The sequence below is a fragment of the Erinaceus europaeus genome, chromosome 9, assembly GCF_950295315.1.
Source record: "Erinaceus europaeus chromosome 9, mEriEur2.1, whole genome shotgun sequence".
NCBI classification, from domain to species: Eukaryota; Metazoa; Chordata; class Mammalia; order Eulipotyphla; family Erinaceidae; genus Erinaceus; species Erinaceus europaeus.
The window spans coordinates 6,269,888-6,292,880 of NC_080170.1; the positions used below are offsets into that span (position 1 = coordinate 6,269,888).

Here is a 22,993-nt window from a genome sequence, read left to right on the forward strand (position 1 = left end):
ATCCATCCATCTATCTACCCATTGATCTTTCCATCCATATATCCATATAGCCATCCATCCATCCATTCATCTACCCATTGATTCATCCATACATCCATACATCCATCCATCCACACATTGATTCATCCATCCATCCATCCATCCATCCATCCATCCACCAATTGATTCATCCATCCATCCTCACATTGATTCATCCATCCATCCATCCACACATTGATTCATCCATCCATCCATCCATCCATCCATCCACACATTGATTCATCCATCCATCCATCCATCCATCCATCCATCCATCCATCCATCCATCCACACATTGATTCATCCATCCATCCATCCACCCATTGATTCATCCACACACTGATTCATCCATCCATCCATCCACCCATTGATTCATCCACACATTGATTCATCCATCCATCCATCCACCCATCCACCCACCCATCTATTCATCCATCCATCGATCCATCCACCAATTGATTCATCCATCCATCCATCCATCCTCACATTGATTCATCCATCCATCCATCCATCCATCCACACATTGATTCATCCATCCATCCATCCATCCTCACATTGATTCATCCATCCATCCATCCATCCACACATTGATTCATCCATCCATCCATCCACCCATTGATTCATCCACACATTGATTCATCCATCCATCCATCCACCCATTTATTCATCCACACATTGATTCATCCATCCATCCATCCACACATCCACCCACCCATCTATTCATCCATCCATCCATCCATCCATCCATCCATCCATCCACACATTGATTCATCTATCCATCCATCCATCCATCCACACACTGATTCATCCACATATTGATTCATCCATCCATCCATCCATTCACATATTGATTCATCCATCCATCCATCCATCCACCCATTGATTCACCCACATATTGATTCATCCATCCACCCATTGATTCATCCATATATTGATTCATCCATCCATCCACCCATCCATCCATCCACCCATTGATTCATCCACACATTGATCCATCCATCCATCCATCCATCCCTCCACACATTGATTCATCCATCCATCCATCCATCCATCCACCCATTGATTCATCCACACATTGATTCATCCATCCATCCATCCATCCATCCACCCATTGATGCATTCATCCATCCATCCATCCATCCATCCATCCATCCATCCATCTACCCATTGATTCATCCACACATTGATTCATCCATCCATCTATCCATCCATCCACCCATTGATTCATCCACACATTGATTCATCCATCCATCTATCCATCCATCCACCCATTGATTCATCCACACATTGATTCATCCACCCACCCATCTATTCATTCATCCATCCATCTATCCATCTATTCATCCATCCACCCATCTATTCATTCATCCATCCATCCATTCACCCATCTATTCATCCATCCATCCATCCATTCATCCATCCATCCATCCATATATTCATCCATCCATCCATCCATCCATTCATCCATCTATTCTTCCTTTCATCCTTCTACTCACTTATCCACTCATCCATCTATTCATCCATCCATCCATCCATGTTATACTGGATCAGACACTATTATTCACTACTGAACACAAGTTATTTGACAAACGTGCACACCATTCTTAGAGATCTTACTTCTCATAAGATTAGATCATTAGCAATTTATTTCTACATATACTTTGTATTTTTTCATCTACCCAACTTCCCAGCCCCCAGTACATACACCTTTACTCAAATTCCCAGCCCATAGTCCATACCCTTTACCCAGCTTCCCAGCCCCCAGTCCATACCCTTTACCCAGCTTCCCAGCCCCCAGTCCATACCTTTTACGCAGCTTCCCAGCCCCCAGTCCATACCCCTTTACCCAAATTCCCAGCCCATAGTCCATACCCCTTTACCCAGCTTCCTAGCCCCCAGTCTGTACCCCTTTACCAAGCTTCTAGCCCCTGGTCCATACCCCTTTACCAAAGTCATGTGAGCACACACTAACCAGCCACTCCTGTCCCTTTGCACTTGACATTTCCCTGGCTTCATTTGTGTAAATCAAGAGAGAACAAACCACCAGCATTTGTGGAAACTCTCTTCTGTGTTGTCAACCCAAACAGGTAACAAAAAAAAGAAGAAAATAACAGGGTGTAGATAGAAGTCTGTTATGCAAACAGACTTTCATGCCTGAGTCCCCAAGGTCCCAAGTTCAGTCCTCTTTACCAACATAAACCAGAGCTGAGCATTACTCTGCCAGAGAAACAACAAAAAAAATAAATGACAGAGTTCTGAGTGATTTTGGAATGTGCTCACCATAGTCAGGCTTGGCTTGAGGTGAGAGGAGGCAGGAGACAGACTCCACATCCCCTCTAAGCTCCATCTCCACGTAGAGGTGTAATGCAGCCCAGTGAGAGAATGGGGCTGGCACTGTGAAGGGTCTGGACCGAGGCTGCCCATGGCCTGGGAGACCCTGAGTGGCTTCTTCCCGAGACTCAGTGGACAGTGGGGGTGGGGAAGGCAGGCTGCGGATTGGGTGGCGTCTACCACCTCCTCCCGTCTCTGGTCTCTGTCTGCCATGAAGCCTTTTGTCCCTGGGTGTTGGGACAAAGAGCCTGTCTCTGCCCACCCCCAGCTCCTCAACCAGCCTCTACCTTTGTCTGTCTCTCCACAAACAGGTCCTGTCCTGTTTCTATGGCGATGCGGCTGGCTTCCCTTATCATCCCTGGGGCTTGGGGAGCTCCTCTCTCCCTCCTTTCCTCTGCCCCTCCCCGCTCTGCAACTGCCTCCACTAATCTTGACAGTTTAAAGAGGGTTGAAAGTGACTTTCCTTTCAAGGCCAGGCAAGCCGGGGAGTATAGACAAGCACATGGGCTCTCGAAAGGAATTGATAAATGCCTTCCTTCTCTCTCTCTCCTCTCTCTCTCTTTCTCTCTCCTTTTTCCTTTCCTTTCCTTTCTTTTCTTTTCTTTTCTTTTCTTTTCTTTTCGCCAAAGCAATTTATTCGCATAAAGGAAAATATCCACTTTGCCGATTATCCGTGGGTGTGACAAACTACTGCTTAGTTTTCGGGGGCAGAGAGGGAGTCAGTTTGGCTGTGGAGGCAGCTAACTTCTAAATGGCGAGATTCTGTAGGGGGAAGCCATTTGGGGTCAGGTGGTTTTCCCACCCTCAGCCCTTCCTTTTTATCCCCCCCCCCCATCATATGTCTGTCCCCCACACCCTGAGGTCTTCTGCCGGAGCACCTTTCGTCTGCCTGTGAGGCTGGGCGCCACCCTCGCTGCTGGGGGTCTCGAGCCCTCGTGCCCGCCCCCACCGCAGGTGTGTCTGAGCTGCCTCAGAGCTGTGCCAGAGCTCTGTGTGTGAGGAGGGCCGCTTAAAGCCTCCCTCTCAAGGGCTGACAAGAGGGAGGCTCAAAGCATTCTTGATCCTGCATTCACGCTGAGCAGAGAGCAGGAGGGATGCTTTTCTGGGTAATTGGAAGCGTCAAGAAGCCCCAGTCGTGGCTCGCTTGGGAGAGGAAGCCGCAGAAAGCAAGATGTCTTTGCAAGCAGAGCAGCCGGGACCTGGCCTCGGGGACTCTGCAGGGCCGGCTGAGGTGGCGGGGTGAGCCTAGAGAAGTCCCAGTTTCCGTGGAGTCATGTCCACAGAGGCCTGTCTCGCAGGCAGCACTTAGAGGTTCTCCCCGTCTGTGTTCTCCTTCCACTCTCACAAGAGCCAGGAAGATGGGGTGGCTGTCACCTCCCCTTAACAGAGGACGAGTAGGTCAGGGAAGGCAGTCAGACATGCTGCTCTCAGGATCCTAACCTGCTTTCCTGACTCTCACTCCTTCATGTCCCTGGATGTGACATCGGATGTTTCAGCCCAGAACCTGACCAGGCCTGCTGACGTCTCTTTCTAAAAAGAGGAAAGAAAGGGGGCCAGGCGGTAGAGCGCACAGCATGAAATGCAAAGACCTGTTCAAGGATCCAGGTTCCAGCTCTCAACTCCCCACCTGCAGGGGGGGTGGTGGTGGTGATGGTGGTGGTGTCACTTCACAAACAGTGAAGCAGGTCTGCAGGTCTCTCTCTCTCTCTCCCCCCCCTCTCTCCCTCTCTCCCTCTCTCCTCTTCCTCTCTCCCTCTCTATCTTTGCCTCCTCTTTCAATTTATCTCTGTCCTAGAAAAAAAAATGGAAAAAATATCCACCAGGAGCAGTGGATTCATAGTGCAGGCACCAAGCCCCAGTGATACTCCTGGAGAGCAAAGAGGAGGAGGAGGAAGAGGAGGAGGAGGAGGACAGAAGAGGAAGAAGAGCTTGTTTGGGGAATAAAGTCTGTATTACACTGTGCTGCCTGTGTCTGAGGACTTGAACCCCAGTCCTTGTTCACTATAATATGTGTGCCTAAGCAGGTGTGCCACCCCCCCCCCCAGGCCCCTTGCTTGGGTGTTGAAAGGGCAGTCTCTGTGAACAGTGTTTAGTGCCAGCATAGTGCCTGCCCCTCAGAGGACAATTGCTCCGTCAGCTTGGTGGGGAAGGAAAGGTGGGGTCCTGGCGTGGTCACCTGCAGCCCTGCCTGTCTTCCCATGAACTAGCCCCTGGCTCCACCTGCTATGTCTTGTCATGTTTCAGCCTCTTTAGCTATTACTGCAGCAAAGTAACTTTTTTTTTTTTTTTTTATTGTGGAGAAACTGCTGATGCTGCCCACAGAAGCAACCCCCTAAGCAATTGAAGTGGGCCTGAGAGCATCCTGCGAATCTGGTGAAAGGCCCTGCTCCCTGCTGAGGAAACTAGGCTAAGTGGCGCAGGCAAGGCCGAGGGCCAGCAGCCAAACAGCTGATCCCTGCAGGGAAGGCCCAGCTGGCCTGGCCGCCTATCCGCAGCCCCCTCTCTCCTGCGAGGTAGACACCTGCCTCTCTCCCTGCAGGTGCACCCCAGAAAGGCTTCTCCAGGGAAATGGGGGGCCGTGAGCTCTGTGGACTGAGATTGCAGGGGGAGGTGCCAAGGGCCAGAATGCTGGCTTCCGTGTCCACAGGGTCAGTCACTGGTACCCATAACCCTCTCTGCGTCAGAAGTCAGAACAGGGGAGACTTGGGTGATCAAGGGAGTGACCCGGGGTCCCTGGTGTTTGGGGATGAGCAGACGGTGGTGCAGGAGGCCGGTGTTCCTGGCATTTGGGGGCCTGGGCGGACCATGCTGCAGTCAGTGGCAGGCTTGAGCACCTGAGCTGACTTGGTGCCAGGTATGCCCACAACCTCTCTGAGGGCGGACGGGGCGCTGGGCAGCAGGTGGGGGATGGGACCCTCCCGCACCAGGCCGTTGTTTCCTTTCTATCCCTTCCTCTCTCCCTCCCTTCCTTCCTTCCTTCCTTCCTTCCTTCCTTCCTTCCTTCCTTCCTTCCTTCCTTCCTTCCTTTTCCTCCAGAATTATTGCTGGAGCTTGGTGCCAGCACTATGAATCCACTTCTTCTGGCAGCTACTTCTTCCCCTTTAATGTCTAAGACAGGGAGGAACTGAGAGAGGAAGGGGGAGATAGAGAGGGAGAGAGGAAGAGAGACACCTGCAGCCCTGCTTTGCCGCTTGTCCAGTGTCCCCCCTGCAGGTGGGGAGCCGGGGGATCGAACTGGGTCCTTGTGCTTCTTACTGTGTGTGCTTAACGGGTGCATCTCCCTCCTTTTCTTCTTCTTCTTCCTCCTCCTCCTCTTCCTTCTCCTCCTCCTCCTTTCTTTCTCCTTCTCTTCCTTTTTTTTTTTTTTGTCTCCAAGGTTATTGGTCGGACTTGGTGCCAGCACTGTGAATCAGTGGCTCCTGCTGGCCATTTCCCCATTTCATTGAGTAGGACAGAGAGAAATTGAGAGGGGAGGGAGAGAGAGAGAATGGGAATGTTGTGAACTGTCTTCGCAGCAGGTGGGGAGCAGGAGGCTCAAACCTGGATCCTTTCGAGGGTCCTTGCCCTTTGTACTATGTGCAGTTAATTAGGTGTACCACTGCTCTCCCTTCCTCCTTCTCCTTCTTCTCTTCTTCCTTCTCCTTCGACCCTTTATTTTTCTCCAGAGCACTGCTGGGCTCTGGATGACAGTGGGCTGAGGTCTCAGGTTTTGTCCCTAGCACTGCATATGCTGGGGTGGACCAGTGCTTTGGTCTCTCGCCATATAAATAAAACTAAATAATTAGTTTTAGAATAGAGTGAAGCAGAGGAGCCTCCAATTCGTTGTGAGTACTTTGTGAATCATCGCAATTAAGCCTGAAACCGAGAGGTCTGTAACAAGACGCAGTTTGCTCTTGGGGTTCTGGTGTTCCCAGCTGCTCTTGTTTTGGGTCAGACTGTATGCTGATTGGGACTCCTGGGGGCTCTCAGTAGGAAGCCACCCCTGCCCCCGACCCTCAGCTCCTTTGGAGGCTCCACATTCCCTCAGGCTTGTGAACACATCAGCCTCACCTCTGTGCATCTTCAAGTCACATCCCCCCTAGACTCTGCCCTTCCAGCCTCCTGCTTCCCTGTATAAGGATCCTGGGGTCATGTCAGCCCACCCACTCAATGTGGGCTGTTTGTCCTGCCCCAACATCCTGAAGCCCTCTGCTAAGTCCTTTTGCCCCATCAGGTGATGTGTGTCCTTCCAACTCCCACCCCCTGAGTCCAAGAGATAGAACACACTCATTGCGTGGGGGCCGGCATTCCACCACCCACCCTGGGCTTGGACGTGAACTTGCTGATCTAAAGCCTCTGGAGGTCCCCTCTCCCAAAGAGCCTGTGAGGTGGTTCTGGTGCTGCGAGACGCAGGGAGACAATCTAGCCTGGAGGGGCTCTGGGGCTTCCCAGGACTTGCAAGGACTTGATCCCAGGTAATAACTCCGGCTACCCATGAAGGACAAGGGTCTCAGTGTCCTGTGAAATCGCAACAAGCTTTGAGTCATCAAGGGGAGATTCGATCAGGTGCCAGGACACTCAGAATATCTGGTGTTTTAGGCCTTTGCAACTGTCTGACCCCTTCTTCTTCTTCTAGCGTTTGCCCTTCTTCCGTAGCCAGTCAACAGCGTCAGGTTGAGCCTGATGGAAAGTTTCGAGACCTCCTTTGAATCTGGAGAGGTGGCAGTCGTTGACTATGTGGGTCATAGTCTGTCTGGAGCCGCAGGGGCAGTTCGGGTCGTCTCTGGCTCCCCAGCGATGGAACATAGCGGCGCACTGGCCATGGCCTGTTCGATAGCGATTGAGGAGGGCCCAGTCATAACGTGCTAGGTCAAAGCCGGGTTGACGCTTGCAGGGGTCTGTGATGAGGTGTTTGTTCTTTACCTCAGCTGACTGCCAACTCTGTTTCCAAGAGACTGGAACAGAGAAGTTCAGTGTAGGCGTAGGGGACCAGATTGGATGACGAGACGTCAAGCATTGGACAGGGTGGGCAAAGATATCCATGTATGGTTCAATTCCACAAAAGCCTAAGCACTGGCCTGCTGTCTAGAAACCTTTATCCCTAATGTGGAATAAAGTCTGTGGCTTCCTCAAGATGCTCTGATGCCCTTCCCAAGGGCAGGGGCCCTCAGAGATAGTGAGGACCCTAATTTCGGGCAGCCTGACTAAGCGTCTACAGCCCACCACTGCCCCCCCCACACCCCTAGTCTGTGTGAACATGTCCTTCTTTCATGAGGGCCTGTTCAGCACCGGGGGGATGCTCTGGCCTGGCTGCCACAGGGAGGACAAAGGGCACAGACACTGCCTGTGACCCATGGGGCCAGCAGCCCAGCAGAGGAGACCTCAGGCTGGAGACGAGCGAGGGTCAAGTCACCCAGAGGAGCTAGTAGGCTCCCAAGCTACAGGGCCAGGACAGGAGACCAAGCAGGTCAGAAAAGGCATTCCAGGAAGTGGTGGTGTGTGTTTGAGGCAGGGGTGGGGGTGGGTAGACAGGGCACAGCAAGTCGTGATAGTCTGATGCTGGCAGGGTGTCTGCAGAGGAGTGAGAGACACTGGGGGGGGGGGGGGAGGTCAGAACTGCTCCCAGAAGCCTTGGAGAAATGGCTGTGAGTAAAGACGGGGGACAGGGCAGGTGATGGGGTGAATCTCTATTCCAGGGAGCTCAGCGGTCATCCTGGAGACTGGTACTCAGGGTGGGGCAGAAGGGGCCGGTGGCAGAAAGACCAGTAAAGTCGAAGCGATGGGCCTGAGGGAGTAGTCTTAGCAGGCAGAGCTGGGAGCCACTGGATTAGTAGGGGGGCTCTCCTGGGGGTGCAGAGCAGCGGGAGTCTCAGAAAGTGCTGAATTCCAGAAAGCAAGATGGAAATATCTGTGACCTGTACTCACAGACGAACATTCACGGAGAAGCACGTGTGGGTGTGTAGGAGCCAGAGGCGTTTGGCCCAGAGGAAAGTCCCTGGTCTAGGAGCAGCCCTGCCTGGGATTTCTGTTCAGAAACATGTACAGTGGTTGGCCTGAGCTTCCCAGCTGTCTAAACATTCCATAGCTCGGGCCTCCCCGGTACTGGGATGTTTTTGTAAGACAGGGGACTAGCAGCAAGGAGGTTGCAGGAGGGAGAAGAAGCAACTTGACCTATGTGCAGAAGGACGAGTGGACACAGAGCCAAGCTGGAAGCCCAAGACCAGGAGACTGGTCAGAGAGTGGGGAGAGGTGCCCCCCAACCACCCCCCCCTCCCCCCCCCCACACACACAGAGAAGCCATAGCTCTGTCCTTTTTCTCTCGGGCACCTCCCAGTCCGCCAATACTGCCTCTCCCTTCACTCATCCAGAGAACACACCTGGGTGGGAGGATAAGGAAGAGGAGGTGGAGGAGAAGAATGAGGAAGGAGAAGAATAAAGAAGGAGAAGGAGGAGGAGGAGAAGAAAGAAGGAGAAAGAGGCAGTTTCCTAAGAAAGACGTCCTACTCCCTCCCCCCTTAAAATGTTTGAGGCATCTTAGGACTTTATATGGAGCTGGTTTTCCTTAGGAGTGAGATGTGGGAAATGAGTGCACGGTCAGTGCGGTCAGAGTCCTCCGAAGAGGCACTGTGGTTATTTTTAGAGGGAACTCGAAGATGAGATGCATGAGGCGAGACCAAGGAGCCATGCGCTCCCTCGGGAAAGGTGGGGTGCAGGGGCTGGGTGCGGGGTCCCGTCCCTGACTTTGGGAAGAAGGAAGGGAGCTGACTATTTAGGGCAGCACATTCCATCCTGTCCTTCTCCACCTCCCCAGTTTCTGCAGGACTCCCCACTCTACCTGCATCAAACCCTCCCCAAGTCTCTTTTCTGAATCAAGCCACTTTTGACAGGAGAGCGTCTACACAGAACAGACAAGGCCACTCTTGAACATGGAGACCCAGAAACTCCTCATTAGAATAAATGTATGGGTGTGTGGGTGTGTGTGTGTGTGTGTGGGGGGGGGTGTCTTTCTTAAATGCATCCATGAAAAAGTGAAAATGGTGTCGCCATCTGGCCGGAGTCTGTCACTTGCCCTTGGCCATGGGGCCCTCAGTAGGTGAATATCAGATGTTGGTGGACTGATACGCAGAAGGCTTCAGACACTCTCACACCGAACTCAGATGCTCCCTCTAGGTCCTCAGAAGGATGGGAAAGAGAGCAGCTCCCTCCCTCGCTGGGATGTGGTGCTGTTTCTGCTTGGGCAGCATAGATGGCGTCCTCCCTGCCCTTCCAGTAACTGGTCCTAGAATGAGTGCTCAGGACAGGGGAGGAGGGTGGTTGGAGAACAGAGCCAGCATTGGACACAGAGACAGTCCCAGCCCATTCCTTGGAGACCCAGGACAGTCAGGACTCAGAAGGGCCCTCCAGGGAACCAGCTCTCAGACTGGGGCTATGAGGAGATGGCATCTGGCCAGAGTGACCCATGGTGAGAAGAAAGTCAGGGATGATTGGGGCTGGGACAGGACAGACACTTCCTCTGGGAACAGAGCATGACTTGGAGAGAGCCAGTGACCCTGATGGAAGCCAGCAGCACAGCCATGACCTTGAGCCATCAGGCCCACTGGAAGCCCTTCTGTGCCGCTTGCTTCCACACCATCTCCAGAGCAGCAGGCCCAGTGGGCAGCCCATCAGTGCCCACCCCCTTCATTGGCATTGACTCCTCGGCCCCCTGCTGCCCCACCCCTGTAGCCTCAGGGGGCCTGGGGATGTAGCTCTTTGTGACAGCTGACTTTCCCAGACACAGACCAGGGGGGCTGAAGCCATTTGAAATCTTAAAAAAGAAGAAAAAAAAAGACAAGACGACGTCAAGATGACAATGGGCATCTCCTCACTGCTTTCATGGAGTTAATTGCCCATTTCTGCACAGCGGCTCAGACAGAAGGACATGGGCGCTGTCTGGGAGGACAGGCTGGCTCTGAGTGGTATAATGAGAGCAGTGCCTGTCACCTGTACGAGCACAGCTTTTCTTGGATGGGGGGGCAGATGGGTGTGTGGTGGGGGGCACTCCCCCATGGGGGTGTAGCGTCATATGGCATGTTTGCTTCTGGCATGTGGAGTGCCAGAAAGAAGGCAGGCAAACATTCCCAGACTTCCCGAAGGTCAGAGTTTAGCCAAATATTGCTCCTTCTCATTCGGCTGACAGCCATCAGCACACCAGGGCCGAGAAAGGGCCACAGGGGAACAACTAATTAAAGGCTCTCAGTTTTTTCCTGGAGGAAATTCAAGAGGCCGAAAAATGATTCACCCCAGGCCAGGCCAGGGGAGCTCACAGCAGGCTGGGAAGTGACCACTTGTCCTTCCCACTCACAGAGGCAACACAAAAAGTCATCCTAAGGTCCTTCGAGGGAATACAGTTCCGGTTCTGCAAAAGACTTTCATGCCTGAGGCTTCAAAGTCCCAGGTTCATTCCTCAGCACCACCATAAACCAGAGCTGAGGAGTGCTCTGGTGAAAACAAGAAAGAAAAAAAAAGTAGCAGGGAGTAAATAAACACATCACCCGCCTTGAGCTGAGCTGCTGGAGAGAAGCAGGACAGCCGTAGTCTTCATGGAGACTAGTTCACAGCGATTCTTAAGGAGGGATCGTTTTGCTTGTCCCGCCGAGCTGCCTAGATACTGAATCATTCACATCCTCTTAGTGACTAGGATTCGTGCATAACATAATCAAGGCAGAGAAAGAAGGACCGAAACAAATCAAAATAAATAAATACTGAAGCTCCCCGTGGAAATGCCTCAGTGAAGGCTGCTCCTGCCTGGTGAGAATGAGATCTCGGGGGGGGGGGCTGGAGAGACAGCTCAGGGGCAGAGTGCAGGACTTGGCAGGCTGAGGCCGCAGCTTTGGTCCCCAGCCCCATGTATGCCTCAGCTGAGCTGGGTTCTGTTCTCTCTCTCCTCTTTCATTAAAAAACAAAACCAACTCAGGATTCCACTGGCATAAATGAGAAAGTTTACAAAGGGGCACACAGGCTGCCTAGCTCAGACTTCCTTTGTCCAGGCCCTAGGCTGCCCCCAGGGTGATCACTGAGGCCCGGTGCCAGCACTGTGAATCCGCTGCTCCTGACGGCCATTTTTCCCATTTTACTGGATAGGACAGAGGGAAATCGAGAGAGGAGGGAGAGACGGAGAGGGAGAGAGAAAGAGAGAGACACCTGCAGACCTGCATGAAGTGTCCCCCATAGCCAGTGGGGAGTGGGAGCTCAAACCTGTTTGCTCATAGGAACCCTCCAGCTTCACACCACATGCACTTAACTGGTGTGCCACTGCCTGCGTCCCCCTGCCGATGCCACCCTCCCCCGCCTTTCTTACTCAAGAGAGAGAGAAGCAACAGAGAATGCAAGAATGCACCGCAAGAATGCAAGAATGCAAGAATGCACCGCACGCTTCTGTGAGCCAAAACTAGAGGCCACCCACTGAAATGACGCCAGTGAGGTCCCAGAAGTGGGCTTCCAGCTAAGGAGGCCTTGAGCTCTGTAGTAAGGACGCCACTGAGCCCTCGGCTGTTCTGAGGGTAGAGCTCCAGGCCAGGCTCCCTGGACTGCTCCCACTCCGCAGGCCAGCAAACAGAGCCCCCCAACCAAGCTCGAGGCCCCCGCCTTCTGTTGCTGCCAAGCACCCACTTGGAGGCGGCCGTAGCACCTTGACCCCCTGCTCTTGGTGACAAACACAAAGTGCTTAGGCCAGTTTCTGACGTGTGGCGGCTTCTCAGCGTGTGACGGCTACTGTGGAGAAGCGTTATTCCAGGGCGATGGGGGAGGGATCAGAAAGATCCCTCAGGTCCCCGCCGGGTGGGCCCCTCTGTCCCCTGAAGATGTTTTTTCTGAGCTCACCCAAACCCTTGTGACACTTAGCTCACAAGGTGTCCCTGTGACTGAACAGACAGCGCCGCGTGTGTGGAGGGCGTCCTGCAGGGCGGGCCTCGTCCGGAGAGCAGTCAGTACCTGTATATGATGCAGGCTGTGTTCTGGCAGGTGCTGCAGTTGTTGAGATCCTGGCCAGTTCGGTAGAAGTTGCGGCTGCAAGATAAAAGCACTTGCTAAATAAGTCCTCAGGCAAAAGATTCAAGGTGTGTGTGGGGGTGGTGGCAGGGAGGATGGTCCTACCCACTCATTCTCTGGAAGTCGCCTATTCTGAGCAGACCGCAGCGGACTCACACTTCTATAAATGCCAGGCACGTGGCCCGCCCAGAGTGGTGGCTTTTTTCATGCTGACTACAGTCTCGTGAGATGAGTCAGCTAGTTTTGCCCCTGGGTGCTGGCTGGGAAGGCCGAGGGGCTTCATTTACTGAACTCAGACAGAGCTCGACCCACCCACCCCCGCCAGGGGAGAGGGGCTTTCAGTGTGTCCCCCTCAGGATTACCACTGTGCTTCTTTCCCAGAAGGCAACGGAGACTCTGATTCCCATCAGCAAAATGCCAGTTAATCCCTCCTGCTTCTCTCCTCAGTTCTGATCAGCTGTATTAACCCCTCCCCTCCATCTCTGTGTGTGTGTGTCCTGAGGGGTCCCTGATTTTGAGGGGTGAGAAAGGGACCCCCCCCAAACACACACACAAGTCACTGACTTCCCTCCCAGACTGGGCAAAGAACACCCAGGAGCACATAGAGAGGTTTTCATTTCTGCTGAGCTGGTGAGCTGTGGGCTGACTGTGGTTATTGCAGTGGACAGTGAGCCCTTGCCACCCCCCATACACACACACACACACACACACACACACACACACACACACACACACTGAGTCCCTGTGGCTCAGGGGCCTTACTGCCTGGCTGGGCGAGTGCAGTGACCTGCTGGGAGGCAGGGGTGGGGAGCCCCCACAGGCTCTCCTCTCCAATGGCAGGCAGGCACCCCATCTTCGTGAACTCATGGGGGGGCTCTCAACATCAGAGCACAGGACTTGCACACCTGAGGCCCCTGGGGCCTGATGCCAGACTGAGCAGTGCTCCCACAGACCTTTCTCATCTCCTGTTTCCTAGAAATAAAGTAGGACCAGGGGAGACGGCATGACGGTTCTGCAGAATGGCTTCATGCCCTGGACTCCAAAGTCCTGGCCAGGTTAAATCCCCCTCATCACCATCAGCCACAGATCAGCAGCACTCTGGTCTCTCTCTCTCTCTCTCTAAAAATAAAATAGATAGAATATAGTAAAGATATTTAAAAAGAAAAATAATGTTTTAAATCTTAAAAAGAAAAATAGCAAGGAAACACTGAAGCAGCCGTGAGGGCTTGCATCAGCAGAGCACAGGCCTTGCGTGCATGGCGTCCCAGTTTCAGTCCTGGGCACTGTGTGTGCTGGCGTGATGCCCTGGCCCCGGTCTCACCTCAATAAATAAATGAATCTATCAGAGGGACTTCGCTTGTAAGCCTGTTGCCTCTGCACCCCCTGCACCCCATATTTGGAAACAAAAGCAGCCAGCCAGGGGCCAGGAGGTGGCACACCCTGTCTAGGGCACCTGCTGCAGTGCACAGGAACCTGGGTTCAAGCCCCCATTCCCCACCTGCTGGAGAGATGATGCTCTGAGCAGTGAAGCAGGTCTGTAGGTGTCTCTTTTTAAAAAAAATATTTTTATTTATTTATTATTGAATAGAGACAGATTGAAATCGAAAGAGGAGGGAGGAGACAGAGAGGGAGAGAGACAGAGACACACCTGCAGCCCAGCTTCACCACCCGTGAAGCTTTCCCCCTACAGGTGGGGACCAGGGGCTTGAACCTGGGTCCTTGTGCACTGTAATGTGTGCACTTAACCACGTGTGCCACCATCCGGCCCCTCTCTCTCCTTCTCTATGCCCCCTCCTCTCAATTTCTCTCTGTCTCTATCCAATAAATAAATAAGTTAGATTTTTTTTTTGAAAGGCTAGGTCAAGGTGGCCTTGCTAGAGAGATGCTCATAAAGGGGCAGGAGCCTCCCCCCAGCACCTTGGGTACATCTCACTACAGGAGGCCAGCCCCTCCCCCACCCCCCGCCGGGCCTGTGGGTCAGCCCAGCGCCTTTGAGCAGCCCAGAGATAGGCAGCAGGGTGTCCGTACCCCTCGGTGAGCGCGCGCGCCTTCTCCAGGTCTTGGATCACGTTCAGCAGGACCTTGATCTTCTCCTGGTTGGCGTGCAAACACTCCTCCACCGAATGTAGCCGGCCCTGCAGGTCACAGAGCTCTCCCCGTGCCAGGTGCAGGGGGTGGCCGTCCCCCGCCTCCCTGTGGCCCTGGAGCCGGCCCCCTGGCCTGGGCAGCGGGCATGGGGGTCGCCCACCTCTGGGGCAGTTGAGGATTTCTGGGGTGTCCGGTCGGGTGGGGTTCCTGGACGTCTGCTCCTGACACTGGGGGGCAGGCCCCTGCAACACTCCACTCTGCCTAGGTAACCGCCGGTCCCTGTGGGGGCTGCTCAATGAGGGACAGTCTGAAGCCCCCCCTGGGGGGGCTGGCTGGCTGGGGGGCCCGGGCGGGGGAGAGCTGCGAGTCCTCGGTGGAGGTGAGGAGACACAGGTTGCCTTCAGCTGAGAGGACGAGGGTTCCAGGTCTTGGCCGCCGGGGTTGTCTTTGGGCAGAAGCACTGATGGGGGTTTGAGTTTCCCTGTGCCCCGCTTGTGGTTGGCACTGCTGGTGGCATTGGGGCAGGAGGGGGGGCTCTGCGAGTCTAGGGTAGACTCTCCTCTCTGGTCACCTGGACAGGGTTCAGCCGGAGGGGGTGTAGGAGTGCCGACCCGGACCATCTCAGCCGGGCTGCAAGAAGTCTCCTGAGTGCCCCAGGGAGGGCTGTGATAAGCATCTTCATCGGGGACCTGGGTGGCCGCTGTTGCTATGCCGGGGGGCCTCCACACCCCTGCCGCCAGACATATGCTGACCGGCCCATTGCTCTGGGCTCTGGGCACGCCGGGGGGCAGAGGGTGGGCTGCCCCAGTCACACGAGGCCCATCATCCACTTGCCCGGCCAGCCGCAGACAGGCCAGCCCGGTGGACACCACGTCCCGCTCACACAGCCCGCCGTTGGGCTGAGGCCCGCAGGCTTCGGGCATCTCTACCAGGGACTTGCTGGCCCTGAGCCGCCGCCTCTTGAAGGCCGGGCAGTGCTTCCTGAGACCTGGGGAGGTCTGCACGGCCGCGTCCAGCAAGCCCCCAGTCCCCAGGGTCCTGGGGAAGGAGAGTGAGTAGGAGGCGGGGAGGTGGCAGTGCCCACCCGTCAGGGCGGGACCTGAGGGCATGGGGACAGCCCCATCTTCCTTAAAGCGCACCTGCTGGGACCTGCTCCTGCGGTGCTGAGGGGGCCTATCCGGCTCCACCGACTCCAGGCTGCTCCGCTTCAGGAGTGCTGGCCGCACCGTCATGCCGGGCTGGGCCATGGGGCTCAGAGACAGCCGGGGCCAGTGCCTGCTCCCAGGGGCATCTCCTCAGGTCCTCCCGGTTCCGCCCAGCCGGCACTGCCAGCCAGCAGGGGCCGCTCCCCGGTCCCCGGGCCACACCGACTCCTGGGCCATTCCAGCCGGGCGCAGCTAGCTCCTTGGGATTTTTCCCCACTGTCTGCCTGTCTGTCCGTCCAGGTGCTACTTCATCCAGCAGCCACTCAGACAAACAGAGCACCAGGCCGATGGCTACATGAGGGCTGGTCCCTGAGGGTGGGCGGGCGGCTCGGCTGGGGAGACCAGCAGGTGGCTCAGGTCCCCAGAGAGACAAATCATTTTGAGCAAAACGACGGCAGAAGTGCCACCAAGACCCAGCCTGGGGATTCCAAAAGGACACTGCTTACTGCCGGCAGCTGGCATCTGCTTCCAGGCCAGTCACCCCGCAAAGTCAAGCTCCCCTTCTTTCCCAAATGTGGGAGCAGGCAGACAGGAGGTGCTGGGGGTGGGCATTGATGCCAGTCACCGGTGCCTGGTGGTTTTCAAGCTGCTCTCCTGGGCTCCACAGAGACGATCATCTCACAGAGCACTGAGGGCCTTCAGAGGGCAGAGCTCTCTCGTGGAGTCTTGGCTGAGCATCTTGGGGACCCAGTGAGCCCAGAGCAGCAGTCACTCACAGAGCCTCAGGGTCAGGGTTCAAGAGCTGGCAGCAGCCCAGGTGAGGCTGAAAGGGAAGAGACAGCAGATGCCACTGAGCACCCGACCTCCACGGATCCAGGTATCTCTGTCTCTGTCTGCCTCTCTCTCTCTTGCCTCCTTCCCCTCCCCAGGCTCAGGGCCTGCAAGTGGGTGACCCAGGGCAAAGCTGGTCCCAGCACCCTGCTCACTGTCCCTGCGCCAGCCAGCCCCTCACAGATGCAGGACCCAGGGCCACCAGCACCCTGCTCACTGTCCCTGCGCCAGCCAGCCCCTCACAGATGCAGGACCCAGGGGTACCATGTCCACCTTCTCTCCTTCCACTCCCTGGCATCACCGGACAACCCCATTCACCTGCGAGGCCACCACCCGTGTGTCCCTTCCTCTGGGGGCCCTGCCCACTGACCCCTGCATGGCAGGCTTCACCAGGACCCTGGAGAGCACAGTTTGCAGCTGTCCTTAAGTGACCGCCCTGCCAGTGCACATACATAGTAAACACCCCCCGCCTCCCGGCCCCTGGCCCCTGCACACACACGCACATGCACACGCACACGCATACACACACCAGAGCAAAGCGTTCACTCCACTCCACACGAGTGATGCCTGAGCACCTTTAGGGAGTGGGTGAGACAAAAGCAGGTCCTTTAGAAGCCAGCGAGTACCTAGGTGGTGCATGGGAGCTGGGAAGTCCTAGCATATCTCCCCTCACAACCTCTGGGGACACCTGCTAGTCCTCTCTGCTCCGACTATTGCCCAGGAATGCAAGTCTCCCCCCCGCCCCCCTTTCCTTTTATAATTGCTTTCCCAGAGATAAATGTGCCCCAAACCCTCTGCGGAGAGCGCACCTTGTAATAATAGCAGCCCACATTTATTGAGCACTTACTTTCCCCACGCCCAGGGCTTCACAGGCATTCATCATAGCCGCTCTCATTTACCAGGGACACTGGGAGGCTCCAGGTGCTGGCCTCAGCACTTTCCAAGCCTTAACTCTTACCTCCGGCTGGGCGGGAGTTGCTCTCCTCCCCACGTTCCGGCTGAAGAAGCTGAGGAGGCCCAGAATGGTTTAAGTGACTTGCCCAAGGACACCCAGGGAGGGAGGGAGCCAGGTCAGGACTTAAGCTGTTGCAGGCACCCCTTCACGCTGCTGCTCGGGAAGCTAACTCTGCAGGTGCACTCTAAGCCTTGTTGCTCCAGCTCCAGCAGTCTGCCTGCTCATGGCCCTGACCCCAACATCTCCTGTAACCCTTACTCCAGTCCAGTGCAGAGCTGTGGTCCCAAGGACCAGGCAGTGGCGCACCTGGTTAAGCACACATAATACTGCATGTAAGGATACCTGTCAGGACCTAGGTTCGAGCCCCCGCTCCTTCACAAGTGGCGAAGCAGGTGTCTGTCTGTCTCTCTCTCCCTCTCTTTATCTCCCCCTCCCCTCTCAATTTCTCTCTGGATTAAAAAGGGCTGGGAGGAGGCACACAAAAGCTGTGGATATTGCTGACACTGAGCCCCAGCAGCTGGAGGCAAAAGTACCAGACAGAAGAGTGGTTCCCACCGGACTGATGGGGAAACTGAGGCTGAGAGAGGGCAGGCAGTTGGTGGAAGAGCTGTGAGTTTTCCGCAGCTGTGATCTCTAAGTTTGGCTTCTCACCCTAGAGGCTATGACTTCATCCCCTGGGGATGTATGTGGTGAGTGGGACAGGTGGTAGTGGTCTACGTGTGAAGGCCCCTGCAGGACTGGGGAGGTGCAGGGGACAGTCCCCTGGCCCAGCCACAGCAAAGGACACCAGTGTGCTGCACTGCAGGGCCCCATGCATTGGGCTGAGGTGGGTTTGAAGCTTTCTGGGGTCCACTCAAGCGTTTTTAAAAGCCAGGAGAGTGACAGGACCATGCACACATGTACGGGCCTTTCTGAGGAAGCCTCTACCTTTGACTTTGTCATTGAGGTTGGGCCTGTGGCTTCTGGGAGCCTGGGCACTGTGCTTCTGGGTGATCCTTCACGCTGCTGCTCGGGGTGCTAATTTTGCAGGTGCACGCCAAGCCTTTTTGCTCCAGATTCTGCTCCCCCCCAGAAATCACTAGCTCAAGCCTGTGGGGGGCATCAGCTTTCCTTGCTCCCAGCTGCCTCGAGAGCCACCAACTTAGCCCCTGGGATGGGGGACGGTGGGTGACAGGTCCTGGAAAAGAGAGGCTTAGTCTCCAATGCCAGCGAGATGTCAGCTCACCAGACAAGGCTGCAACTCCTGGCGTTCCGAGTAGTCCTTTCTGGCAGGAGGGCTTGGGGCAGTGCTCACTTTTGAGCCTCTGTGTAATATGTGGAGGGTGGGGGGTGTTCTGATAGTTTTCTGGGGGGCACAGTCCTCCCTCGCTTATGCCATCTTTCTCCCTGCATCAACACCAGGGAGAGAGTGGTGCCTCCATTCGGTCCCTGACTCAGTCTTCCTGATCACCGTCTTCAAGCCTGCCAGTGACGGGGAGCTCACTACCCAGTAAGGTGCAGGGGTGGGGAGGCTGAGCAGACACCCAGGAAGCTGTTATCACTCTGCCTGCGTTGGCACTCAGCACTGGATCCTTAAAACGGCCTCACAGAAGGAGCCTTTCAGACCCTCAAGGTTAAGTCCCAGGCATGACTCCACTGAGCCCCCGGGCCCCTCGGCCAGTCTGCTGCAAAGCCTCCCTATCCCTCTGTCTCCTCCTTTTGTGGGTGTCTTTGCCCACTCGCTCCCTCCCCTTCTCCGTGGCTGTTCGTCAGTGCCGCATCCTGGGAGTGTGAACTCACCTGGGCTGCAATATCTGACGTGAGGCTCTGAGAAGGCTCACGTGCAGTGAGCACTGATTACGTACCAGGCACCGTGAAGGCTGCTTTCTGTCCACTCCGCCTGCATCCTCGGCACAGGCCCAGAGGCAGGTGCTGTCCGCACCGTCCCTTGCCTTAGGAATGAGGAAAATGAGCCACAGTGGGCTGAGTGGTCCTCCTGCAGGTGGGAAACTGAGCTGGGCGAGCCAGGGACTGAGCCCTCACCTCTGGGCCTCCTGCCCTCCCCAGGAGCCAGAGCCGAGAGGAGGGCTCCTCCTTTTGGGGGGTGCCAGGCAGGAGTGCGGCTCTCTCCACTCTGCTGGCTTCAGCCCTGCTTCTGTAATACCCTCCAGGGAGAAGGCATTACTCCCTTGAGGTGTTTCCCTTCCATCTTGAATAAACTTGCTTTTTGTTTTTTGTTTTTCAATTTTTTTATATTTATTTTATTTATTTATCCCCTTTTGTTGCCCTTGTTGTTTTATTGTTGTAGTTATTATTGGTGTTGTCATTGTTGGATAGGACAGAGAGAAATGGAGAGAGGAGGGGAAGACAGAGAGGAGGAGAGAAAGATAGACACCTGCAGACCTGCTTCACCGCCTGTGAAGCGACTCCCCTGCAGGTGGGGAGCCGGGGTTCGAACCGGGATCCTTATGCCGGTCCTTGTGCTTTGCGCCACCTGCGCTTAACCCGCTGTGCTGCTGCCCAACTCCCAAACTTGCTTTTTTATGTCTTCTTTTTAAAATTTATTTTCCCTTTTGTTGTCGTTGCTGTTTCTTATTGTTGTTGTAGTTGTTATTGTTGTTGTTATTGATGTCATCATTGTTAGGTAGGACAGAAAGAAATAGAAATAAGTGGGGAAGACAGGGGGAGAGAGGGACAGACACCTGCAGACCTGCATCACTGCCTGTGGAGAGCCAGGGGCTCGAACCGGGATTGTTAGCCGGCCCTTGTGCTTTGTGTCACATGCACTTAACCCGCTGTGCTACCACCTGACTCCCCGTCTGATCTTATTTTTATGTCTTTTTATGTCTTGTGTCCATCTTGCTTTTCATGTCTTATCTGCCTTTTAAATTTCCATTTACTTTTAGATCAGAGACAGAGAGGCAGGAGAGAGTGGAAACTTCCTTCAGTGCAGGGTGTGTGGGGGGTGGGGGCAGGCTTGACTTGAACCTGGGGCACTCCCATGGCAAACCAGCCCACCATCCAGGTGAATTATTTTGCTGGTCCTGTTTTCCTGTTCTTAAAGACATCATGTGCTGACCATGAAATTCTGAGATAGTGTGGAGGGGCCAGGTGGTGGCAAAACCAGGTGAAGGACACATACCTATGCACAAGGACCGAGGTTCGAGTCCCCACTCTCCTCCTGCAGAAGGGGAAGTTTCGTGCGTGGTGAAGCAGGGCTGCAGGTGTCTCTGTCTCTCTCCCTCTCTATCTCCCCCTCCACTCTCAGTTTCTCTCTATCCTATAGGATAAAATAGAAAGAAAAAAAAAGAAAAAATGGTTTCCGGGAATGATAAATTCCTAGTGCCAGCACTGAGCCCCAGAGATGCCCCTTTGTAGATAAATGGAGGAAGAAAAGACATCTCCTGAGGCCTCCCTACCCTGAAAGCAGCTTGGTGGTGTTGTTCTGCCGTGGAAAGTGTGTGACTGTGTACCTGCTGCCTGCCCAGCGCTCCGTTCCCCACCAACAACCCAGAGAAGCTCTGCCTATGGCTCCCAGACTCACACCGGCCCTCGGAGGAAGCTAACAGGATTTGGATGTCAGGTTGCCCTGAGATCTAAATATTTAAACAGTGCCCTGTTGTGGGTATTTAGGTTGTTTCCAAATATTTGGTATTGTCAGCAGTGCTATAAATAATTTTTTTTTTTTGGTATGTGAATTCTAAGTACTTGTCTAATTATCTCCTTGGAATAAGTCCCCAGAAGCCTTAGTGAATTAAAGCATTCAGACTTTTAGTCTCCCTTCATATTGCCACTTCTCCTCCCAGAAAATTCTACCAATGGACAGTCCCCAGCCCCCCAACACACACCCCGGCCCCTTAATGCTTTTCATCAGAACCTCTTGCTGGGAGCCAGGTGGTCCACACCTGGTTAAGCGTGCATACTGCCAAGCGCTAGGACCCGGCTCAAGCCCCCGCTCTCCACCTGCAGGGGGGACACTTCATGAGTGGCGAAGCAGGTCTGCAGGTGTCTGTCTTCTCTCTCTCTACCTCCCTTCCCCTCCCCTCTCAATTTCTCTCTGTCCTGTCAAGGAGGAGGAGGAGGAGGAGAAAAAGAATAAGGAAGAGAAGGAGGAGTGGGAGAAGGAGAGGGAGAGGCAGAGAAAGAAGAAGCCCTTTGCCCATGTGTCTGGTCAGTTCCTCATAGTTATTTTCATCATCCTCAGTGAGCTGGGTGAGACATCACCTATTTTCCTCATCATAGGACTGACTTCAGATTGGGCACTTTTCTGTCCCTCTGTTGCTTGTGGGTTACCTCTGATAAAGAATGAAATGTACAAAGTAACGATTCAGACAGCTGAGCCAATGAGGAGACTCATTCTGATGTCTCAGACACAACCAGGGAAGTTGAGCAAATGTAAACATTTCCATGTCTTCAAAACCACACAATTCACTCTCAGCGCTATGCACCCCCCAGGCGCCCTCCCCGCAGGGCTCTGCAGGGGCCTGTCTTGGGAAGCACACCTGCCTAGCTGGTCTGACCTTCTGCATGGCCTCCCAGAACCGGGGATGGATCGACAGGGAGTTCTTGGGCCTCGGTGGTCAGGGTCCATTTCACTCCCAGGACGGGATCCAGAATCGCTCCCCAGGGGTGGCTATGGCCGCTGCGCATGCCCAGGGCCGGAGAAACTGTAGATCTCTGTAGTCAGCCCTGCGCCTCCTCCCCTGGCTGTGACTCACTGAGCTCCAGCCAAGTGCTGATGTCCCCAACACGCCTCAGGTGGACAGTGGGTGGGTCTCTGGGATGATGTGTCCACTGTCCATGTAGGGACATTTAATTTTAATGCCATCTCTCTGTAGACCACAGACTCTCTGCCATGCACTTAGGCTTTATGAGGAAGGGCTAAGAGCCCCTGGCTTTTCCCCTACAGTTGGCTTGGACTAGAAACGTCCACTCTGAGACCTGCCGTAAGCAAGGCAACCTTTGTGCAGCCAACGGCAGCTGTTGTTGGGATTACTGTCTGGCGGCTCAGGCTATGAATTCTGGAGACTGTGGGGTGACCTTGCTTCACCCACCTTCTGTGGGGCAGTGATCACCTGGCCAGATTGAAGGGAGGGGGTGTCTGCCAGTAACATCCCGGGGACCCTGCCTTTCCCTTTATTTGGATCTCTCCTGAGCATCACACCTGTCTCCCCAAGCAGTGATTACCTTGCTGACCTCCTCTGCAGGGAACCTGAGAGCACAAATGATCACAGCCCACCCTGAACCCCCAGCCCACCCTCACCTTGATGGAGGTGAAGCGTTGAATGACATTATTTTTGTGTCCAGGGTTATCGCTGGGGCTCAGGGCCGGCACTACTAATCCAACTCTCCTGGTGGCCATTTTTCCCCATTGTATCGGACAGGACAGAGAGAAATCGAGAGGGGAGGAGGAGATAGAGGGGGAGAGAGAAAGAGACACTTATGCACTTAACTGCTTGTGAGAAGCTGGGGGCTTGAACCCAAATCCTTGCATGGGTCCTTGCACTTAGTACTGTGTGCACTTAACCAAGTGCCACCACCCAGACCCCCTCAAGTGACTTCTGATCAAAGCAGTAACTATAATTCCTTGATGCTCCCTTCCCCTTTTTCTCTGTAGAGCAGAACAATCACATAGTTG

The 22,993-nt window shown here is 54.5% G+C and overlaps 2 protein-coding genes across 2 annotated transcripts in view; one reads left to right on the forward strand and one right to left on the reverse strand.

The window, feature by feature from the left end:
- The window catches only part of DOCK2 (dedicator of cytokinesis 2), a 352,493-nt gene that overhangs the window by 167,670 nt on the left and 161,830 nt on the right, over nt 1-22,993 (forward strand). The window lies entirely within an intron of this gene.
- Nucleotides 1-22,993, reverse strand: part of INSYN2B (inhibitory synaptic factor family member 2B) — a 97,000-nt gene that overhangs the window by 2,273 nt on the left and 71,734 nt on the right. The window contains exons 2-3 of the mRNA XM_060197163.1: nt 14,386-16,413; nt 12,301-12,375 (exon numbers count right to left, since the gene is read on the reverse strand). Coding sequence (XP_060053146.1) covers nt 12,301-12,375; nt 14,386-15,692 — 1,382 coding nt within the window. The 5' untranslated portion in view covers nt 15,693-16,413. The remainder of the gene's footprint in view (nt 1-12,300; nt 12,376-14,385; nt 16,414-22,993) is intronic.